Raw genomic sequence first — 23,606 nt, 5'->3', positions numbered from 1 at the left:
TTGGATTGGTGGAGGTATTTTGACAATCGTTAGCACCAGTAGCGGCGTTAGGGTAGGGCGCGGTTGGGCGACCGCCCAGGGCGCCGGATTTAAAGGGGCGCCACAGGCGCCCGGCGCGCCCCTTTATATCCCTCGTTCTTTGAACGAGGCCTACTTAACTACTTACTCGTAAATTCCCTAAATATAAGGAAAAAATTGTTATGGTTGCAACGCTAGAATCTAGAATGGAACCTTCGATTGCACCGCATGCAGTTCATTTTACCGGGAATCCCCAACCAATTGGCAATCATAGAGAAAAACATTAAAAAACATTATCCATCTCTTTTTAATATTTCATTTTTATTCAAAAAGAGTTGGCGGCGTTGGCGCTTCAAAATAATACAATATCAATGGAAATTAGCCTTCCTTATTGTTATATTTTATTTGGAACATTATAATTAGTTAAAATGAATAAAAGTTTTACCTCCATTCATGTTAAATAATGATCCTAGCTTCCCAGCCAAAAGGCTAAGAAGGGAAAACAGATAGTCGGAAAGCAAAGCGAGCTTATACCTACTAAGCTTTTGAAAGCGTCCGCACGCGAACTGCAAACTTAAGTGGCGCCATCTAGGAACAGCGATATGTGTTATAATTTTTCATACGATTTTGAAACACGATTTTTTTTCCGTTCAATACTGCGAAACTAAAACATTTTTTAACGTTTCTACGATTAAATAGTCAAATTATAAAAGAGTTCGCCGATACAAAGGCTAGAAAAGTGAAGTTATTTTAAATAAATAGTTTTTTTTTTAATAAACGGTTATTCCACTAAACCCATTGCCTTTTTTCGTATGGAATTGAATTGCAGTTAGGGGGCGCCGTAAAAATCTCGCCCAGGGCGCTGATAGTACTAAAACCGGCCCTGGTTAGCACCACATTCTGATACGACATCCTCGGGCAACCTCACCTTCCACAACCTCCAACTTTACTTTAGAATCACCTACAGCAGACTCAATGTTCCCTAAACAAATCTTATCTACCTACTCGAAATTATTATTCAATAGATCTTAGTTACCGCACTCGCTTTTCGGGATGCAAACTCCGTTCTTATCTCTTATGTTGCCTTCAGAGCAAATGCATCCTGGCTCGCAGTCTCCTTGACAATTGGTGGACTTGTCTGGTAAATCGCAAGTGTTCTGGCAATTATTGTTGCCGCATTTGCTGAAGACTTCTTTCTCCTTGCAGACGTCTATAAAATGAATATATATTCTTTAAAAGATTCATACATTTACTTAACGAATGGCTTATATAGATCAACACTACAAAAATATGATGGGGCATTTAATTCAAAGATTAAAATAATGTCAGGAAAACATTCTCACAGCAAAACAATGATATTTGAAGAGATATTAATGATGATGAGATGTTAAACTTACCACAATTCTCAGGGACAACACATTCTCCCTTTTTATTTTTTATCAATCCTAGTTTGCACGGGCATGTTTCCTGGGAGGCCTTTGGATTCTCACAAGAATCCTGACAGTCATTGTTTCCACATTTGCTGTTCTTCTTATTTCCCTTGCAGGTTTCTAAATAGAACAGTATTAAGGTGATACAATACCCTGATAACGTGGATTTGCCCCGACGCCGCGACGCTCACATTTTAATTATTTCTGATGTACGTATTAATAAAATCTAAAAAATTTCTAGAGGGATTTCCAGAGATGCAAGTTATTTATATTTAAAATTAATGAGATTAGGACCTTACCATTAAATATCTTATGTAAAACGGTTTGCAAACTTTTTAATTTTTATAAAAACTTTATCACGTTTTTCAACTACGAGATGAGCGGAAAGCACCAGATTATATTTTTGTACACGATGAATTACTTACTTCGCGAGGACTTCCTCTAGAAAAATTGAGGTTTTATTAATGTATTCATAAGAATTAATTAAAATATACCTCTCGGAAATATCCATTTTCTGTCGCGCTAAGGCAAACTCCGCCGTGCGTTTCTTCAATACTCTGGGGCGCCGTAACTGTATTCGTGTGCAGGTGCTTAAGTACTTACACCGTTACAGTTCAGTCACGGTCACAGCTTCAGCCGGAAAGGTCGTGTAAGTCCCGGCCTGACTGTCCAGTAATTTCTTTTATATATATTTTTTTTATTTAATCAAACGATTACTTTTAAATCTATTAGTGAAATTTTCTGTTTTTTAAAATTTGACTTCTTCCGCAATTAAGTAAAGGTTTTTTGTATGTTTCACCAATATAAAAGAATACATCATTTTTTAGAAATGATTTGTACTTTAAATGTGCACAGTGTTCAAGTTTCGGAGAAAATTAGAAATTGATAAAAAAATATGAAAACAGTTTATTTTGTAGAACATTTTTAATTATTAAGTTTCTTTATTTCAATAGTTAAATATTACCTTAAATATTTTTTTTCAATAAAAAGTTCCGCTGTTATGTGTGATTGTTATTTGTAATTGTCACGCCTAACAATGATTATAAAGTATAACCTTTTTTCATATAAAAAGTATTTCAAATATAATAATTATAAATATTTCCTTTTTACATATAATTCACATTATTTGGCTTTCAGTCACGCCAAATTTTGGGCACTGAAAAATTGGAACTGATTGTGAAGAATTCAGACATGCCATAAATACCTATATATATCTGATATAATATTTTAACAAAAAAATCCGCAAGACATCTAGATAATATTGCATATAATAAAGAAAATACGAGTATTGTGTCAAACGCTATACCGACACTCAACATGGTAATTTTTTCACAAGTTCTGTAAATTTAAATAAGTAAATGATATTAATTCTATAGGATTTTTATAGTAAGAGTTTCATTTGTAAAAATATTATATTTTTCTATTTTTATACTGTTCCGTATGTGGAACATATAATTTTGATATCAAAATAACTATGTATTGTAAGTTCCTACCGTCCAAAAGTGAGTTTTGTAACTCATCGGGATTGCTTTAGTAAGAAATAATAAAAAAAATCATTAATAATTAAAAACATGCGAATTTTTTTTTAACTTTCAAGTGTCTACCAAATATATATACATTTATTAACCAAAAATGGATTTGTGATTTATGTATTTTTGGGATCCCTTACATATTTTTTCACTGTACGTAGATACCATGAATTTCCAAACAATAATAATAAGAAATTTATATTTATAAAACTTGTCCGTGTGAAATCAAAACATGTCACACTGTGCAATGTTTTGGCGACCGCGGCAAGCAAATTAAACTTGATACAAAAAATACGAAATGGTTGGGTATCTAGCTTCTCCCACTCTAATCGCGTTCACGCCCATAACTGATATTTTTTTGGAGTCTTATTTCGCCTTAATGATATTACAAACAAATTGTGAAAAAGTAACAGGGTTAATAAGACACTTCGTCGAATACATTTTACTTATCGCAGTCTTCTGGTAATAATAACGAGGAAAGCATGAAAAAAATGCTCCCTCAACAAGCGACATTTCGCATAACGAGTGACGCGAAAAGTCCCATTTTCACGCCACTCACCCACGTGTCGTATGTAATCACATATTTTTCAAACTTGCGTTCAGACATTATTTCTAATGTTTGGAAGCACCCGGGAAGCTAGGTTCCAATCGAATAGGGAAAGAGAATGAAGATAATTAATATTTTAATGTTTTTTTGACATACATTAAAACATCAAAACATCACAAAATAAATGCTCTAATAATCGTAAAAATAACACCGCAGGAAAATTATACGAAAATTATTCATTTCATTACCGCCATCTTTCAGACACTAGGGAAACTTGATGTAAATAGATCCAATGAAAAAAACGATTGTTTTGGTAATCAACAACAAAGGTCTCTGTGTAGGAGTTAATTGATTTTCCGAGGGTCTGCTAACCGCCTTAATCTTCACTATAACTATTTTGTACTAAGAATTGGATGTTGCCAGTATACAGAGAGTGCGGTTGATGAATATGATCATAATTAGCTGGATAATTAGACCCTTGTCCTTAAGCTAAAACGCAACGCTCGTTGTATTCTACGTGTTCACAGATGGCGTTAATTAATTAATTTTGTTTAAATACGCTTTTGCAAGGTATTGCTTTACAGTATTAAGACAAATTATTTGTTTGCGCCCTCATATACGCAATATGAATATGAATAAATAGTTTTGTCCATATAAAAACTCAATTCTATCGAGAAAGGCATACAAATACAATATTGGATTGAATCATCGGTAAAATATTGTATTTGTGTGCCTTTCTCGAAAGAATTAAGTCTTTAAACGAACAAAACTATTGATTCATATCCATATTGCGTATATACGGGCGCAAACAAATGATTTGTCTTAAAATTGTAAAGCAATGCCTTGCAAAAGCGTATTTAAACAAAATTAATTAATTAACGCCATCTGTGAACACGTAGAATACAACGAGCGTTGCGTTTAACCTTAAATTTCAATTACCAAAATGAAACTATTATCACAATATACTTAAAAATCAATTATATTTACTTGGTGGTAGCGGCTTGGTGGTTTGGCAAGTCACCTTCGGAGGTTTTTTCGGATGCATAGTTGTAGCTGGTGGTCCACAGGGAGCCTTGGTTGGTTTTGGATAGCCCCCTGCAGAAGAGAGAGCGATCTGGGCACACAGCACCAGGGCGGCCAATACTAGAAATCTCATGGTTACTTGGTTACTTAGACTTGGAGCAAAATTAGAAATCTTCACCTCAACTTGAACACCAGTCGAATATGTGTAATTCCTCAAACTCTCAAATCTTTTATAGGAATCCGAATGGCTCGATCAATATGTGCCATGCAAATTGACATCGTAGCAGTATTTGCGAACAAATAATATTTGAACAATGGTAATACCCGCATGATTACGTTTCTGTTCAGAAACAATAATACACTAAAGTTGAACAGGTTTGTTTACTTTGTTTATGCAATTTTAAATTATTCCTGTAGGCTGCAGGGGTGTGAAAAGAAAACAAAGCTGAAAACAATTCCAATTCATGTTTCAAATGGCATTTTTTTATGAACCATCATTTTGGAATCATCAAATCATGTGCAATTACTTAAAAGTTCGAAATATTGCAAAAATTTTAAGTTATAGCATTTCATGGCCATCAATTATATAATTAGTCAATGCCATCAACCCATTAATATGTCAGTCTGACTAGAATATATCCCAATTTGCAATTATTATTCACCCTCGAGATTACATTGTACTTTCAGTCAAGGCCATTATTTTATTGTACTTTCAGTCAAGGCTCGAGATAAAAAAATCCCTTAAAGTCAATAAAATCAATTTATTAAATAAACAATTAGATTTAACAAACAGCCCCATTATAAATATATTTCCATTCCCTTCACCTATGTTTACCCCCTCTCTCCTATCTAATTCTTCCACCCCCACCAAAGTTGATGTTCTCTCTCCCTCTTCCAGCTTAACTATAAGAACCCATACACCTCTGTAATTAATTTAATATGTTTTTATTAACCTTGATGAAGGTTAGGGTTGAACTGAAACCGGTTGGTTATAAATATATACAATGAAGTGGTATTCAAACAAAGTTATGTTATTTTAATTATTATACATATATATTTTTAAGGTTTAGAAGACATTTTAAAACAAAAAAAAAATAATTTCACGGGTTGATTTTTTAAACCTTCAAACAATCCAAACAAACCTCTTTCATCCGTGACACGACTTATGTCAGCGTATGTATATCATTATTGAATTTTAATAGCATGGCTAGCAAACAGATTAAATGCAATAAATTGCATTGTTATACTTGTAATAAAACATTACCTGTGTTGAAACAGCTGAAATTAACTGTTTATTTCGCGTTTTCCGAGGAGATATTTACTAACAATACTGCCGATAAAAGCTATCTAACAAAGGAAGATCACCTTAGAACAATGAGAAGAGTCTCGCTTTTCGGCAAGCGCGAAGGGTCAACAACGAACATGATTATAACATGCCACCCGGACTGTCGAAAAGTCCTTATAGATAGCGGCCTGTGTTTCCTTGGGTGAAAAGCCTGCCACGTTCGTGACTACTTAGGAGCTACAAGATGTTATAAATGCCGCTTATATGGGCACATCTTCAGCAAATCTTGCACCATGCCGCCACTGCACCGGCCATGACCTTGAGGATTGACCTAAGAAGACACAGGCCGCTATCTGCGCAACTAGTTCTAAATTTAGTAATCCAGTGGACCACGCCACTGGAGATCGAGCATGCCCGGCATATAAAGCGGCAGTCAACGCCCAGATCCGCATGACCGACCATGACCGTTAATAATCTTCTCACCATAGGTCATGTCAACCTACAGAGATCCCGGGTGGCCACGATCGAGGCGCTGCGGGTTATGACTGACGTCATCGACACCATGCTTATCCGGGAGCAGTACACATGGCAAGGTAAAACACCACCGGGTGAGGTTCTTGAAGTCGGCAGCTCACCAGGGGCGGGTGTTCTAACTAATTATTCGATGGCCAGCCCCCTCCTTCTGGTCGGGCTGTTTAAAGAATTCCATACCATTGTCTCATTTGACTTCTGTAAAACTGAGATCATTCTGATCTCGGTGTACTTTAAATACCGGAACCCGGTAGGGCCATATGTCTTGCGCTCGCCATTGTGGTTTGATAATACAACAACACCTACTAACGTTTAACAGTTGATAAGCATTAGTCTCTGTAATTACTGTGATTATCAATAAAAATAAGTTTCCGAATCTAAAACTCCGGTACTAAATCAATACAGTTTTTCTCAATCTACAAAGTGATACTATTTATCTGATCTACAAACGCTGATAAACATCAATAACCAAATAAATTTCCAAAAAATTCTTGCTAACATTTTGTGCTAAATAATAACGTTGAAGTGAGAAAATAGTGTCGTCACTACGGAGATCCCTCATTGGTTATTAAATCTCCACCCGTTCTGTTAATGCCCGAGTGTTCGAAATCAAACTAATCACCTTGATAACTATTATTTCTCAATTTAACAAGTGATATCTATGGATAAAATCCGAAAGTTTCATTGCCATTTTTATTGAAATATGAAACGTGTTATTCTATTCTATGTTTGAAACATAAAATCTTTTGATATTGATTCAGAATGTAGTATTATAAATATTGTATATTTTATTGGGTGTCGAAAAGTTTTTTTTTTTAAATGTTTTTTCATCTCAAAGGATTGTTTAGCCAGTGTCTAATAGAGAAGGATAATTGAATGGCGGTCACCAACCTGACACCTAACGATGATAATTATTTTTTTTAAATAGCACGCCCTTCATTTTTACATATTTTTTATTTATTTAAAGTACTTGGTAAAAAATACAAAAATTGTATATGTATTGTTATTTTTTTTTTTCAACATTTAAAAAATATTTATGTCAAAAGAATCCAATGTATTCGCCATTAGTATCTTTCACTTTTCATTCCCCAACTCCAACTTCGTTGCTTCTGAGGATAGTGCCAGTAGCCAGAGTCAGACCAATCCCGAGAGTCTGATTTTGAAGAGGATTCCCAATAGTTTGTATCTAGTTCTAGAAATAAAAATATTTATACTTATAATAAAATGTGAATATCTTGATCTGTCAAAGAATTTATACAAAAAAATTCAAAAATCAGTCATTTTAATAACATGAAGGATTACGAAAGATTTTTAAAATGTTTATATTGAGGGATCAGTAGGATTTATAGGTCCAGTGAGAAGTTCTACCGAGCCGAACCCTATGATATGAAAATATAAGGAGTCGGTGAATTATTTTCCCATTTGATCTCTGGTGATTTGACGTGTTGTTGATCTTTTATTGTTTTGTATTTATTATGCTTATATAATGCACTTGCATAATGTGGATTGACTAGATGATCATTCGTGGAAAAGTGTGTGGAAGGGTTTAGTTTTTCCTGTGGGGAAGATTTAACCCGGACATAAAGTCGGAAGAAAAATAATTTTGAAATAAACTATTAAATTATAAAATAATATGTTTGAATGCCTTAAAAATCCTTTCTGAACCGAAAAAAAACATTAAGAGACAATGGGTAAACAAGAGACAATAATGTTTGAGTCAGGTGAAGTCAAGTTAAAACAAGAGTTTCAAGAAGAGATTGGAGATATTATGCAGTTTATAATTTTTTACCTCTGTTGTCAGGAATTGTGTCAATAGGCCTATTACCTAAGGACCTTACCACCGTAAGGGGTATTTGTATCACTTGGTTACTTGGCTCTGGTTGTGATGCAAACCATCTTGCTGACAATTCCATGGGTGCAGTTTGAATGACAACTTGCCGAGCTTGCCGAGGAGAGAGCTTAGTTTTCGGAGAAACTGTTACATAGTATAACGACCCAAGGGAAAGACAGACTTTATAACTCAACACCAATGCAATTAAAAATATTAACTTCATCTTAGTCTCGAACGGAAACTATTGTGAAAATTGATCAGAGAATCGATTCTCCTGCTTAGCACTTAGTGAATTGAGTGTTATTGTTTATGGTTGCGGCTTTTATAAAACGGATAATGAAGTGCCTGATAAAGATAGGAATTCACTTGTATCTATATTTGCTCCTAGTCAACGTAGCCATTCAAACAAAACAAATGTGTACCTACTGCATTGTTTTAGTGTGGTGCAGTGCTAGGCAACCGGTATGCTGCAGACATAGAATATAGAATAACACAAGAATTGCCTTGTGGGCGTGTTTCGTGATCCAAATATAAACCCAATTTGGGCCAATTGCCCAAATTTCCATACAAAGCTTTGATTCACCATGATTACAAAATTCAAAATTTGAATCCCATTTAGAATTACCAACAATTTTTTACAAATAGAACACACAGTTTTAAACGTACCAAAACCACGAAAACCAAATAATATAGTTCTTTATTATACAAGGTGTCTGGTGAAGATTTCAAAGTGAACTAACTTCGGGAGGTGATTCTACATGATGGTAAAAGTAAAAAGATAAATAACTTTTTCAGAAATTCAGTAAATTATTTATTTTTTTTTAGGTACGAAAATTGTTTTCCATAGAAGAATATATTTTTTCCATACCTACTCAATTCAGCTTTTTTATCTGAAAACTGAAAAAAGTTATTTTTCTTTTTTTACTTGCACTATCGTGTTGTTAGTGCAATATACATTAGGTCATTTGTATACTCGTACCCACAATAATAACTCGGCATTATTGAATTTTGATGCACTTTCGTCTACTCTTTCAGTAGGTCCTGCGGCCAGAAAAAATATTAATATTGTGACGTTCTGTTACCATTAAAATTGAACCAAATGTTTATGCGAACATGAAACATAGGGATAGGGCCACAATGTTTTTGTTTTCCGTGGATGATGTTTTGAATCATTTTGTCACTGGAGATCCGATTTTCACACATGAAGTACGAGTATGTTACATTTAATGAGTATGTTTTTCATAACATCATTTATATATTTAACTCAGCGGTTTCATTGCCGAACCCTATGGACTGTAGGTACTTTGATAGAATAATGTATCACCACAACTTATTTTTAAAAAAAAGTTAGTCTTAAATATTACCTGTATTTACATTGAACAATATCTGCATTGCACTAACAAAATATTATATGATCGAGATTAATTTGTTTACTCTTGGCTCGAGCTTGTGCTTTTGCTCTACAAAAATAAAATCCTTTTCAAGGTGCAAACTATCTCAAACTAAAAAAAAAAAAAATATTAAAAAAGGCAATAAATAATTTTAAATAAACTTTGCTAAAAGACATGTAGTAAACAACACCGACAGGATACATCATCAAGGATGGCTTCCGTGGTCTAGGGGTAAGGCTCTCGACTAGCAAACTTGAGGTCACGGTTCAAATCCTGGCGCGCGCAAGTAAATTTTATTTGATTAATTTGCGTTATTTCGCAAATTACTCATTTAAAATAATATATTTTATATTTGCGGCATGTTTCAGAGTGGAAGATATTATCAGTATCGCCCGGGTGTAAGACCCCCATTGAAAATTGAAAATTTGCTTGAAATGGCTTTAATCATGTTTGGTGACCAGATCTGAATAGCCAGGTATCTCCCCACCTTCCTCTTCCCCATCTCCTTCCCTACTTCACAACATACCCCAATTGGGGACGCCATAGTCTCACTGACTCCAGACGGCTGGGAGCAGTTGGGACTCTTGTAAAAATAAAAATAAATACTGTATGAAATCAGCACACATCATCCTTCTGCATACCGCAAATATGACAAAGTAATAATTTAATGACATTTAATGAATATTAGGATTGTTCATTCATATATAATTAGTTAAAATGTTCTGCGTTTGGACAATGGGTAACACCGCATACCTCTCTGATATGTGACTTCCAATGTGTAACACTGCGTACCTATCTGATATGTGACTTCCAATGTGTAACACTGCGTACCTATCTGATATGTGACTTCCAATGTGTAACACTGCGTACCTATCTGATATGTTCCAATGTGTAACACTGCGTACCTATCTGATATGTGACTTCCAATGTGTAACACTGCGTACCTATCTGATATATGACTTCCAATGTGTAACACTGCGTACCTATTTGATATGTGACTTCCAATGTGTAACACTGCGTACCTATCTGATATGTGACTTCCAATGTGTAACACTGCGTACCTATCTGATATGTGACTTCTAATATGTAACACCGGGTACCTATGTGATATGCGATTTCCAATGTCAATACTGCAATAATTTGTTTCATTTTCTCATAGTAAATAATAGACATATATTATACTAGTAATAGACATATATAATATTAGTAGCAATAAAGAATGCAACAAAGCTTGCCTAAAACCCTAGGAGTCGAAGCCCTGCATTTGCAGTGTTGAAGAATTGTTCCCACGCACATCACGAAGCATTGTAATTGAAGTGTCGACCTTATACATTCATTTTCCTTTCGATATTACTTCTACTTAGTTTGTTAAACACAAAAATTAAAATGTTACTTTATAATGTTGGCCTTGACAAAAATCATTTTTTTATTTACTTATTGAAAATTTTTACCGGCTTCTATGGGTTAAGGCTGCTTTTTTGATGTTAAGTAATATGTTAATAACCGAATTGATTCTGTTCAACAGCCAGACTGCTCTACCCACTGGCATGACCATTGGCAAGTTAGTCCTGAGTTATCTGTAGCCCGGGAAATAAAACAATCATGTCGGTGACGGATATAACCTTCGGCAACAAAGAAATGAATTGCCTCCATGATCCACGAATCAGTCTCAAGAAATTTGTAACATGTGAGCATGAAATATCAGCCTACTATCAAACATTATTCTAAAATCTTTCATGGTGGAGACGCTTAAGGCGTCAATTGTATACCCATAATTAGTAGGACAGGCTCTAGTGAATGATAAAATTAAACATTTAACCCTTTATAGGGAAATCTTAAAAAACGGGTAAGTACATTATGTACCCACCTGTTGGGTTATATTTCATGTGAGACACTGTGAAACATGACCCTTATAATTTTATTTTTAATACTTTTCCCAGGAATGCGCAAGCAACATAATCGTGTCCAACGCGAGTGGAGTTGGAGAGGAAAGCAGTGGAGTATTTTTGTACAAATGACATGTTAGTGGGGACGTGTGTGCCATTTGGAGGTTAAGGATCATGGCATTCGAACTTTTCAGTACGTGCTTCTAAATTATGTTAAATTATTATTAAATCTATAGAAAAATTCATATTTAAGTTATTATTTCTTCACAACGTTTTAGACAATCTCTTTTCTGGCACAATAATGTGACACCAATGATAATTTATCTGAACGGGAAGTGCCCTTTAAAGGTAATATATTGAACTGAATCTGATTCATTTTACTCCAGTCAACAATGTTATCTATATCTAAGTGGAGTCAATTTCAGTCTTCTAAAGTTAGTATTTCTAAGAAAAGTTATAGGCCATCATCGAAGAGAAAAATTTACGGTATTGCATGCCGGTCGACGAAATATTATGGGTAAAAATACAAAATCCCGGGATGCTTTTATTTTTTCTCTGATCTTCAAATCGAAACCTTCATTACCCTGCATCTAACAAAGAAATCCATTGTTTATGTCGTTATAATAATATTGATAAAAGTGTTCAAATACAGGCAAGAATTTTAATATCCAGGTGTTCACATTAAATATAATAAATTGTGTAGTCATTGAAGTAAACATAGTACAAAACTACTGACCCTGTACAAATATCAAGTGCGCCCTACTGTTGAATTTGGTAGCCACCTCTGGTCTGGAGCCCCAAAATACCTGAAAAACACCCTTGCCTGTGCAAAAACGGGCAGTCCTTTTGATAGATTCCCCTACATTAACAAACGAATTGCAATCCTTAGAGCACAATTGCAATCTACCGGTATTACAGTAGAAGATGCTTAGAGGAACTACAGTCATTAATCCCTTCGGATCCGGTGCATAGTCGAGAAACACACCAAACCCGTGCTCAACATACACGGTTGACATTTGTCACATGAGAACGGGGCGCTTCTATGACTGGTTCTTGAATTCAACAGCTAGGCTGTGAACGATTTTCCGGCCTCTGTATTTCCTTCCCCCTCTTCGAGACCCGTGTTCACTGATTCTTCTCTTCAAAAAGACCCTCCACGCAGCATCCCCAAAGATGACTTACGTCTTGAGGCAAATTATTTTCCTGGGGGCCTCCTGCGTGGAGTTAATGTAAAAAAAACTTTTATTATTAATCCATTTATTATAGAAAAAGTGTTGTAAATGACGTTCACCTGCTTTACAACAAATATTTGATAAACCTAGGATTAAGAAGTCTGGTCTCATTAAGTACTATGGTGATTATTTCAATTAATTGTGCTTCTTCGATTCGGGATTCAATTTATAAAACATAATAAATTTTAGCTGGTTAAAAATAGAGAAATACGTGCCAAAACCGAGGTCAGAATACTTGGAAAGGCCGTTATATAAAAAAAAAACTGTCTGCAAAGACACAATCATGTTTATTATTTTGACTGAAGATTGTACATACGTCATCGATGAAAAATCTTCCTTCTCAAACGTCTTGTTTGAAAACGAAAAAGACAGAAGATACGAGAACGATGACATCACTTACAACCACTCAAGGACTACTATATTACGTTTTCTAGTACGTATTTTGTCTGGATTCTTTATTTTAAAAGTTTTGTTATAATCCGTAAAATATTACAAATTTGGCAACAAAAGCAAAAAAACAAACGTCCATGCGTTGCTGTGGCTCAGTCTGTCTGTGCAGATAGAGAAACAATAGCGCTTTTTGCTTTTACGTCCAACGGATGACGCTTTATAAAAATAACTTGTTTTTACCTGTGTACAAAAGCACAAGTGTATTTGTATGCAACGAGTCAAAAACACAAGTGTATTTGTATGCAACGAGTCAAAAACACAAGTGTATTTGTATGCAACGAGTCAAAAACACAAGTGTATTTGTATGCAACGAGTCAAAAACACAAGTGTATTTGTATGCAACGAGTCAAAAACACAAGTGTATTTGTATGCAACGAGTCAAAAACACAAGTGTATTTGTATGCAACGAGTCAAAAACACAAGTGTATTTGTATGCAACGAGTCAAAAACACAAGTGTATTTGTATGCAACGAGTCAAAAACACAAGTGTATTTGTATGCAACGAGTCAAAAACACAAGTGTATTTGTATGCAACGAGTCAAAAACACAAGTGTATTTGTATGCAACGAGTCAAAAACACAAGTGTATTTGTATGCAACGAGTCAAAATTTCTAAGCAATCGGTGAAGAACTTTCGATATTGAAGATTTTGAACAAAAAAACATTTTTGTTTATATACAGGGTGTATCGGCACGTAGGGGAGGGCGGGGCTGGTACTAACAAATTTTGTAATATTGTTTATATTTTCAATGATATTGAACTTTTTTGTTTTTTTATTTATTCATAGCATGCTTTGGTTATTCAGCTATGATATTAGTAACAAAAATCATCAGTTAGGTAGGTCCTTTCAGAGACAGAGTCATCAAAACCAATAAAATCATTTGTTAATACATACCCCGTATCTGGGGTAAATATTAACGAAGCTGGGGTAAGTATTAACGCAAGGGATAATTATTAACAGAAGCTAAAATTCTATGAAATAATTAAATAAAAGTCATTCATATTAAAGATATATTTATTTGAAATGAAACAGTAATTTTTATGATAGGAACTATGATAATAATAATAATAATAATAATAATAATAACAATTCTGAACAAAATTTAGAGAAAATGATCGAGGTAGTTAAAAACTTTTCAGATGATATCAAAATGACATTTGGTTTAGATAAATGTAGAACGATCCATATAGAGAAAGGCAAAATTGTAGATGGGGACGAGAGTATATTTAGAAATTTCCAAATTACTAGTATGAAAAGGGATGAGGTTTATAAGTATTTAGGATACCCACAATCAAATAGATTAGACCATAGTAGTATTAAAAATGATATTAGGATTAAATTTCAAACTAGGATCAGGAAAATTTTAAAATGCAATCTATCTGCTAAAAATTTAGTAAAAGCAATAAATACTTGGGCAATACCTCTATTAACGTACTCATTTGGCATAATTAAATGGTCTAATACAGATTTAGATAACTTAGAAAGATTAATTAGAACTACGCTAACAAAGTTTAATTGCCATCATCCAAATTCAGCTATAGAACGAGTTAATTTACCTAGAAATTTAGGAGGTAGAGGTATAGTCAAAATAACTTCTTTGAAACATAATCAGGTAGAAATGCTAAGAACTTTTTTCCATAGGAAAGCTCATAGCTCAGAAATGCACAAAATAATTTGCAAGGCAGATAGAAATATTACACCTTTAAATTTATACGATGAGAATGCCAACATTTTTATAAATCCCAACCAGGAATTATTAGATTCCTGGTCAAATAAAATTTTACACGCAAAACACTTCAATTATCTCAACCAAACGTATGTTGACAAAATTAAGTCAAACAAATGGTTGAGTATTGGAGAGTTGAGCGCAGAAATAGAAGGATTTATGCTTGCAATTCAGGATAGAGTCATTAATACTAAAAATTATAGAAAGCATATAATCAAAGATACAAATCAAATTGATGATTTGTGTAGAAAATGTTTGGCTTTTCCGGAAACTATAGAACATATTATATCGGGATGTTCTATATTAGCACCGTCCGAGTATACATTTAGGCACAATCAAGTTTTAAAAATAATTCACCAAAATTTGGTAATTAAACATAACTTGATTGACTGCCGTAATGTAGTACCATATTATGAATACGAACCAAATTCATTTTTAGAAAACGAATTTTATAAAATATATTATGATAAAACTATACTAACAGACAGAGCGATTAGTCATAATAGACCCGATATAGTTTTACATGACAAAATTAAAAAAATAACTTATATCATTGATGTTGCTATTCCAAATTCCTGTAATATTCAAAAATCTGTTAGTGAAAAAATAAGAAAATACACAGATTTAGGAAATGAAATAAAAAGAATTTGGCATTCTCAGACTATAAAAATATTACCATTCGTTATTTCGGCTACTGGCATTATACCTAGCTCTCTAATTAAAAATTTAGGCGTATTAGATCTATCAAAAAATTTATATATAAAGATGCAAAATTCGGTCATTTTGAATACATGTAGGATAACAAAAGATTTTTTAAATATTTATGTTGAGGGATCAGTAGGATTTATAGGCCCTGTTAGAAGTTCTACCGAGCCGAACCCTCTGATATGAAAATATCTGGAGACGGTGAATTTTTTTTCCCATTTGATATCTGGTGATTTGACGTGTTGTTGTTCTTGTATTGTTTTGTATTTATTTTACTTATATAATGCACTTACATAGTGTTGATTGACTAGCTGATCATTTGTGGAAAAGTGAGTGGAAGGGTTAAGTTTTTCCTTTGGGGAAGACTTAACCCGGACAACTAAATAGGAAGTTTAAAAAAAAAAAAAAAAAAAATTTCGTCAAACAAATGGTTGAGTATTGGAGAGTTGAGCGCAGAAATAGAAGGATTTATGCTTTCCATTCAGGATAGAGTCATTAATACTAAAAATTATAGAAAGCATATAATCAAAGATACAAATCAAATTGATGATTTGTGTAGAAAATGTTTGGCTTTTCCGGAAACTATAGAACATATTATATCGGGATGTTCTATATTAGCACCGTCCGAGTATACATTTAGGCACAATCAAGTTTTAAAAATAATTCACCAAATTTTGGTAATTAAACATAACTTGATTGACTGCCGTAATATAGTACAATACTATGAATACGAACCAAATTCATTTTTAGAAAACGAATTTTATAAAATATATTATGATAAAACTATACTAACAGACCGAGCGATTAGTCATAATAGACCCGATATAGTTTTACATGACAAAATTAAAAAAATAACTTATATCATTGATGTCGCTATTCCAAATTCCTGTAACATTCAAAAATCTGTTAATGAAAAAATTAGAAAATACACAGATTTAGGAAACGAAATAAAAAGAATTTGGCATTCTCAGACTATAAAAATATTACCATTCGTTATTTCGGCTACTGGCATTATACCTAGCTCTCTCATTAAAAATTTAGGCGTATTAGATCTATCAAAAAATTTATATATAAAGATGCAAAAGTCGGTCATTTTGAATACATGTAGGATAACAAAAGATTTTTTAAATATTTATGTTGAGGGATCAGTAGGATTTATAGGCCCTGTTAGAAGTTCTACCGAGCCGAACCCTCTGATATGAAAATATCTGGAGACGGTGAATTTTTTTTCCCCATTTGATCTCTGGTGAGTTGACGTGTTGTTGTTCTTGTATTGTTTTGTATTTATTTTGCTTATATAATGCACTTACATAATGTTGATTGACTAGATGATCATTTGTGGAAAAGTGAGTGGAAGGGTTAAGTTTTTCCTTTGGGGAAGATTTAACCCGGACAACTAAATCGGAAGTTTAAAATTAAATAAAATAATAATAATAATTGTTTAACAGATTTAATATATACTCATTTAGATGAAAAAAATATTTTATCTGAACAACAAAAAGGTTGTCGCAGAAAACATATGGGATGTAAAGAACAATTAGTTATTGATTCTGTAATTCTAAAACAGATTCAAACTCGAAAAAGTAATTTACATACTTGCTATATAGACTACCAAAAGGCTTTCGATAGTGTCCCGCACTCGTGGCTGATCAAAGTATTAAATATATATAAAATTAACCCCATTATTATTAGCTTTTTGGAAAATATTATGTCCTTTTGGAATACCAATTTACTTATCAATTTAAAAGGTAAGAAAATAGTAATACCGGGCATTTCAATTAAAAGAGGAATTTTTCAAGGAGACTCATTGAGTCCTCTTTGGTTTTGTTTAGCATTGAATCCTCTATCTAAAATGTTAATTAAAAGCAAGTTTGGAATAAAAGTTAAGGGTAATACAAGGGAGAGTAGTACAATTTCGCATTTATTATATATGGATGATATAAAATTATTTTAGAATTCTGAACAAAATTTAGAGAAAATGATCGAGGTAGTTAAAAACTTTTCAGATGATATCAAAATGACATTTGGTTTAGATAAATGTAGAACGATCCATATAGAGAAAGGCAAAATTGTAGATGGGGACGAGAGTATATTTAGAAATTTCCAAATTACTAGTATGAAAAGGGATGAGGTTTATAAGTATTTAGGATACCCACAATCAAATAGATTAGACCATAGTAGTATTAAAAATGATATGAGGATTAAATTTCACAATAGGATCAGGAAAATTTTAAAATGCAATCTATCTGCTAAAAATTTAGTAAAAGCAATAAATACTTGGGCAATACCTCTATTAACGTACTCATTTGGCATAATTAAATGGTCTGATACAGATTAAGATAACTTAGAAAGATTAATTAGAACTACGCTAACAAAGTTTAATTGCCATCATCCAAATTCAGCTATAGAACGAGTTAATTTACCTAGAAATTTAGGAGGTAGAGGTATAGTCAAAATAACTTCTTTGAAACATAATCAGGTAGAAATGCTAAGAACTTTTTTCCATAGGAAAGCTCATAGCTCAGAAATGCACAAAATAATTTGCAAGGCAGATAGAAATATTACACCTTTAAATTTATACGATGAGAATGCCAACATTTTTATAAATCCCAACCAGGAATTATTAGATTCCTGGTCAAATAAAATTTTACACGCAAAACACTTCAATTATCTCAACCAAACGTATGTTGACAAAATTTCGTCAAACAAATGGTTGAGTATTGGAGAGTTGAGCGCAGAAATAGAAGGATTTATGCTTGCCATTCAGGATAGAGTCATTAATACTAAAAATTATAGAAAGCATATAATCAAAGATACAAATCAAATTGATGATTTGTGTAGAAAATGTTTGGCTTTTCCGGAAACTATAGAACATATTATATCTGGATGTTCTATATTAGCACCGTCCGAGTATACATTTAGGCACAATCAAGTTTTAAAAATAATTCACCAAAATTTGGTAATTAAACATAACTTGATTGACTGCCGTAATATAGTACCATACTATGAATACGAACCAAATTCATTTTTAGAAAACGAATTTTATAAAATATATTATGATAAAACTATACTAACAGACCGAGCGATTAGTCATAATAGACCCGATATAGTTTTACATGACAAAATTAAAAAAATAACTTATATCATTGATGTCGCTATTCCAAATTCCTGTAACATTCAAAAATCTGTTAATGAAAAAATTAGAAAATACACAGATTTAGGAAACGAAATAAAAAGAATTTGGCATTCTCAGACTATAAAAATATTACCATTCGTTATTTCGGCTACTGGCATTATACCTAGCTCTCTCATTAAAAATTTAGGCGTATTAGATCTATCAAAAAATTTATATATAAAGATGCAAAAGTCGGTCATTTTGAATACATGTAGGATAACGAAAGATTTTTTAAATATTTATGTTGAGGGATCAGTAGGATTTATAGGCCCTGTTAGAAGTACTACCGAGCCGAACCCTCTGATATGAAAATATCTGGAGACGGTGAATTTTTTTTTTCCCATTTGATCTCTGATGAGTTGACGTGTTGTTGTTCTTGTATTGTTTTGTATTTATTTTGCTTATATAATGCACTTACATAATGTTGATTGACTAGATGATCATTTGTGGAAAAGTGAGTGGAAGGGTTAAGTTTTTCCTTTGGGGAAGATTTAACCCGGACAACTAAATCGGAAGTTTAAAAATAATCAAAAAGATAAGAGATAAGACAATAAGACCCCAAAAAACAAAAGCTTGTATTCCTAGACAGCGTATGAAATGGACGAACGATGTCAATATGTTCATTGTTCGTTCATATTTTTATGTAACCAAAGTAGAAACAGATATGTTGTTATATAGGAAAAAATTACATTTACTTTTCTCACAAAATTATCCGATTGCCCAAGTAAACGAACAAAGATTAGCAGACCAAAAGCGAGCTATTTTCAAAAATAATTTAATTTCTGTAGTCACATTAGAACAGATTAAAAGAGAAGTAGCAGATAGATTGCAAAGGGGAAATAATTTAGAACAAATTAACACAAGTAACAATGTCATATCAGATGCATTGAATGTAGATAGTTTGGATAATATTCTAGTCGAAATGTCCAATGATATTACAGTAGATTCAAATAACTTAGCCGTTATTTATAATCTTAGGGAAATCAACATTGCAAATTTAAACTTTGTTGATGAAAATGTAGTAGAATTAGCTAACTTACTTCATAATAATATAAACAGATATATAGATGTAGAGCCAACAGTTAGACCAAAATTACCGAAATTGCATACGTCAAAGAAATTATCTAAATTAATTTTTGAATTAAATAACATAATTTTACCAAAAATCATATTTGACGAAATTAGTTTTTTAGGTCTTCATACAATAGTATACGCTAGTGCGATTACTGTTTGTAATAAGTTAGGAATTAAATTATCATCCTCTGACGATAGATCATATAGTTATAGTAAACCAGAATGGCAGATCAGATTAGAAAATGATGTAGTATTTTTAAGAAGTAACATAGCTAGAGTAATAGAATATAAAAATGGAAATAGAAGTAGGAAAATTTTGAGACATGTAGATGAAATTTGTAGAAAATTTGGTTATAACATTGATAGTCATAATAATGAAAATATAATCAATGATTTATTGGATTTATTAAAACAAAAATTAGGCGTAAAAGCTAGTAGATTAAAAAGATATAATTATACGTATAATAAAAAAAATAATAATAGATTATTTCAGAAAAATGAAAAAATATTTTATTCCAAACTTGACGATAAACAAAATATTATTTCGAATAATAATATTCCGTTACCATCTGAATCAGATATGCGCGATTTTTGGACTAAAATTTGGAGTAAAGATATAAAACATAACGAGTCAACTCCATGGATAGAAAATGAAGAACTCAATTTTTCAGGTATTGAACAAATGAGTTTTTCTAATATATCGGTTGAATTGTTAACCAAAATTATTAAAAATACTCATAATTGGAAAGCCACGGGTTGCGATTGGATACATAATTTTTGGTACAAACGTCTGACTACTTTACATCCTCTTTTGGCAAAAAATCTTTCAAAATTTGTCAGTCAACCTCAAAATTTTCCAAATTTTCTAACTAAGGGTATTACTTATATGTTACCCAAAAGCGAAAATATTAATAATCCTTCTCAGTACAGACCCATTACATGTTTACCGACAATATACAAAATTTTAACCTCTTGTTTAACAGATTTAACATATACTCATTTAGATGAAAAAAATATTTTATCTGAACAACAAAAAGGTTGTCGCAGAAAACATATGGGATGTAAAGAACAATTAGTTATCGATTCTGTAATTCTAAAACAGATTCAAACTCGAAAACGTAATTTACATACTTGCTATATAGACTACCAAAAGGCTTTCGATAGTGTCCCGCACTCGTGGCTGATCAAAGTATTAAAAATATATAAAATTAACCCCATTATTATTAGCTTTTTGGAAAATATTATGTCCTTTTGGAATACCAATTTACTTATCAATTTAAAAGGTAAGAAAATAGTAATACCGGGCATTTCAATTAAAAGAGGGATTTTTCAAGGAGACTCATTGAGTCCTCTTTGGTTTTGCTTAGCATTGAATCCTCTATCTAAAATGTTAATTAAAAGCAAGTTTGGAATAAAAGTTAAGGGTAATACAAGGGAGAGTAGTACAATTTCGCATTTATTATTTATGGATGATATAAAATTATTTTCGAATACTGAACAAAATTTAGAGAAAATGATCGAGGTAGTTAAAAACTTTTCAGATGATATCAAAATGACATTTGGTTTAGATAAATGTAGAACGATCCATATAGAGAAAGGCAAAATTGTAGATGGGGACGAGAGTATATTTAGAAATTTCCAAATTACTAGTATGAAAAGGGATGAGGTTTATAAGTATTTAGGATACCCACAATCAAATAGATTAGACCATAGTAGTATTAAAAATGATATTAGGATTAAATTTCAAACTAGGATAAGGAAAATTTTAAAATGCAATCTATCTGCTAAAAATTTAGTAAAAGCAATAAATACTTGGGCAATACCTCTATTAACATACTCATTTGGCATAATTAAATGGTCTAATACAGATTTAGATAACTTAGAAAGATTAATTAGAACTACGCTAACAAAGTTTAATTGCCATCATCCAAATTCAGCTATAGAATGAGTTAATTTACCTAGAAATTTAGGAGGTAGAGGTATAGTCAAAATAACTTCTTTGAAACATAATCAGGTAGAAATGCTAAGAACTTTTTTCCATAGGAAAGCTCATAGCTCAGAAATGCACAAAATAATTTGCAAGGCAGATAGAAATATTACACCTTTAAATTTATACGATGAGAATGCCAACATTTTTATAAATCCCAACCAGGAATTATTAGATTCCTGGTCAAATAAAATTTTACACGCAAAACACTTCAATTATCTCAACCAAACGTATGTTGACAAAATTAAGTCAAACAAATGGTTGAGTATTGGAGAGTTGAGCGCAGAAATAGAAGGATTTATGCTTGCAATTCAGGATAGAGTCATTAATACTAAAAATTATAGAAAGCATATAATCAAAGATACAAATCAAATTGATGATTTGTGTAGAAAATGTTTGGCTTTTCCGGAAACTATAGAACATATTATATCGGGATGTTCTATATTAGCACCGTCCGAGTATACATTTAGGCACAATCAAGTTTTAAAAATAATTCACCAAAATTTGGTAATTAAACATAACTTGATTGACTGCCGTAATTTAGTACCATATTATGAATACGAACCAAATTCATTTTTAGAAAACGAATTTTATAAAATATATTATGATAAAACTATACTAACAGACCGAGCGATTAGTCATAATAGACCCGATATAGTTTTACATGACAAAATTAAAAAAATAACTTATATCATTGATGTTGCTATTCCAAATTCCTGTAATATTCAAAAATCTGTTAGTGAAAAAATAAGAAAATACACAGATTTAGGAAATGAAATAAAAAGAATTTGGCATTCTCAGACTATAAAAATATTACCATTCGTTATTTCGGCTACTGGCATTATACCTAGCTCTCTAATTAAAAATTTAGGCGTATTAGATCTATCAAAAAATTTATATATAAAGATGCAAAAGTCGGTCATTTTGAATACATGTAGGATAACAAAAGATTTTTTAAATATTTATGTTGAGGGATCAGTAGGATTTATAGGCCCTGTTAGAAGTTCTACCGAGCCGAACCCTCTGATATGAAAATATCTGGAGACGGTGAATTTTTTTTTTTCCCATTTGATATCTGGTGATTTGACGTGTTGTTGTTCTTGTATTGTTTTGTATTTATTTTACTTATATAATGCACTTACATAGTGTTGATTGACTAGCTGATCATTTGTGGAAAAGTGAGTGGAAGGGTTAAGTTTTTCCTTTGGGGAAGACTTAACCCGGACAACTAAATCGGAAGTTTAAAAAAAAAAAAAAAAAAAATAACTTGGATAACTTGTATAGCGCCGTTTTTGTGCAAAAACACCTCAAGGGCGCTATGATAGGAACTATGTTAGGAACTTTGATAGTATATTTTTATGGTAGGCAATAGTTATTCGGAATACGATCCCTCATCATCCGAGAAACAATTGAGGCATATGTATTTTCTGGTGTCACCTCTAACACAAGTGATATGAGCCCATCTTTTGCATAAAATACATTGTATCCAGTCAAGTCCAGATGTGTCTTCGTTATAAGACTCAGCGCAAACTAAGCAGAGGCAGGCTTCTTCGTAACTGTCATCCTGCAGAATATGTTTCTTTACCTTTTTCACTTCTGCTCTCCGGGTTCCTTTGCCTTTACCTTTCCCCTTTCCTTTGCCTTTGACTTTGTTTTTTCGCTTCCATCTGACTATTTTTTATCTTTTTGGTTAACTTTAATTTGGCATCATCCTCTAAGGCCAATTTTTCTGGAGTATCGGTGATTTTCTTGAACGTTTGCGTTTGGAGTCAAGACGTGGTGATGC

At 32.5% G+C, this 23,606-nt stretch overlaps 1 protein-coding gene and 1 long non-coding RNA gene across 2 annotated transcripts in view; both read right to left on the bottom strand.

Annotated features, from left to right (window-relative positions):
• Nucleotides 1-23,606, bottom strand: part of LOC149421117 (zonadhesin-like) — a 56,765-nt gene that overhangs the window by 9,395 nt on the left and 23,764 nt on the right. The window contains exon 10 of the mRNA XM_089635820.1: nt 1,055-1,228. Within this exon, the coding sequence (XP_089491946.1) occupies nt 1,055-1,228 (174 nt within the window). The remainder of the gene's footprint in view (nt 1-1,054; nt 1,229-23,606) is intronic.
• On the bottom strand, nt 7,299-8,586 carry LOC149421118 (uncharacterized). Its single transcript, XR_016302636.1, has 2 exons — nt 8,153-8,586; nt 7,299-7,555 (listed from the first exon to the last, which is right to left on the bottom strand). It is a non-coding gene; the product is annotated as an uncharacterized LOC149421118 (long non-coding RNA).

The sequence above is a fragment of the Hesperophylax consimilis genome, chromosome 9 (assembly GCF_061612785.1).
Source record: "Hesperophylax consimilis isolate HC1 chromosome 9, BYU_Hcon_1.0, whole genome shotgun sequence".
NCBI classification, from domain to species: Eukaryota; Metazoa; Arthropoda; class Insecta; order Trichoptera; family Limnephilidae; genus Hesperophylax; species Hesperophylax consimilis.
The sequence above is the reverse complement of the archived record's forward strand: the minus strand, read 5'-3'. Positions and strand labels throughout refer to the sequence as shown.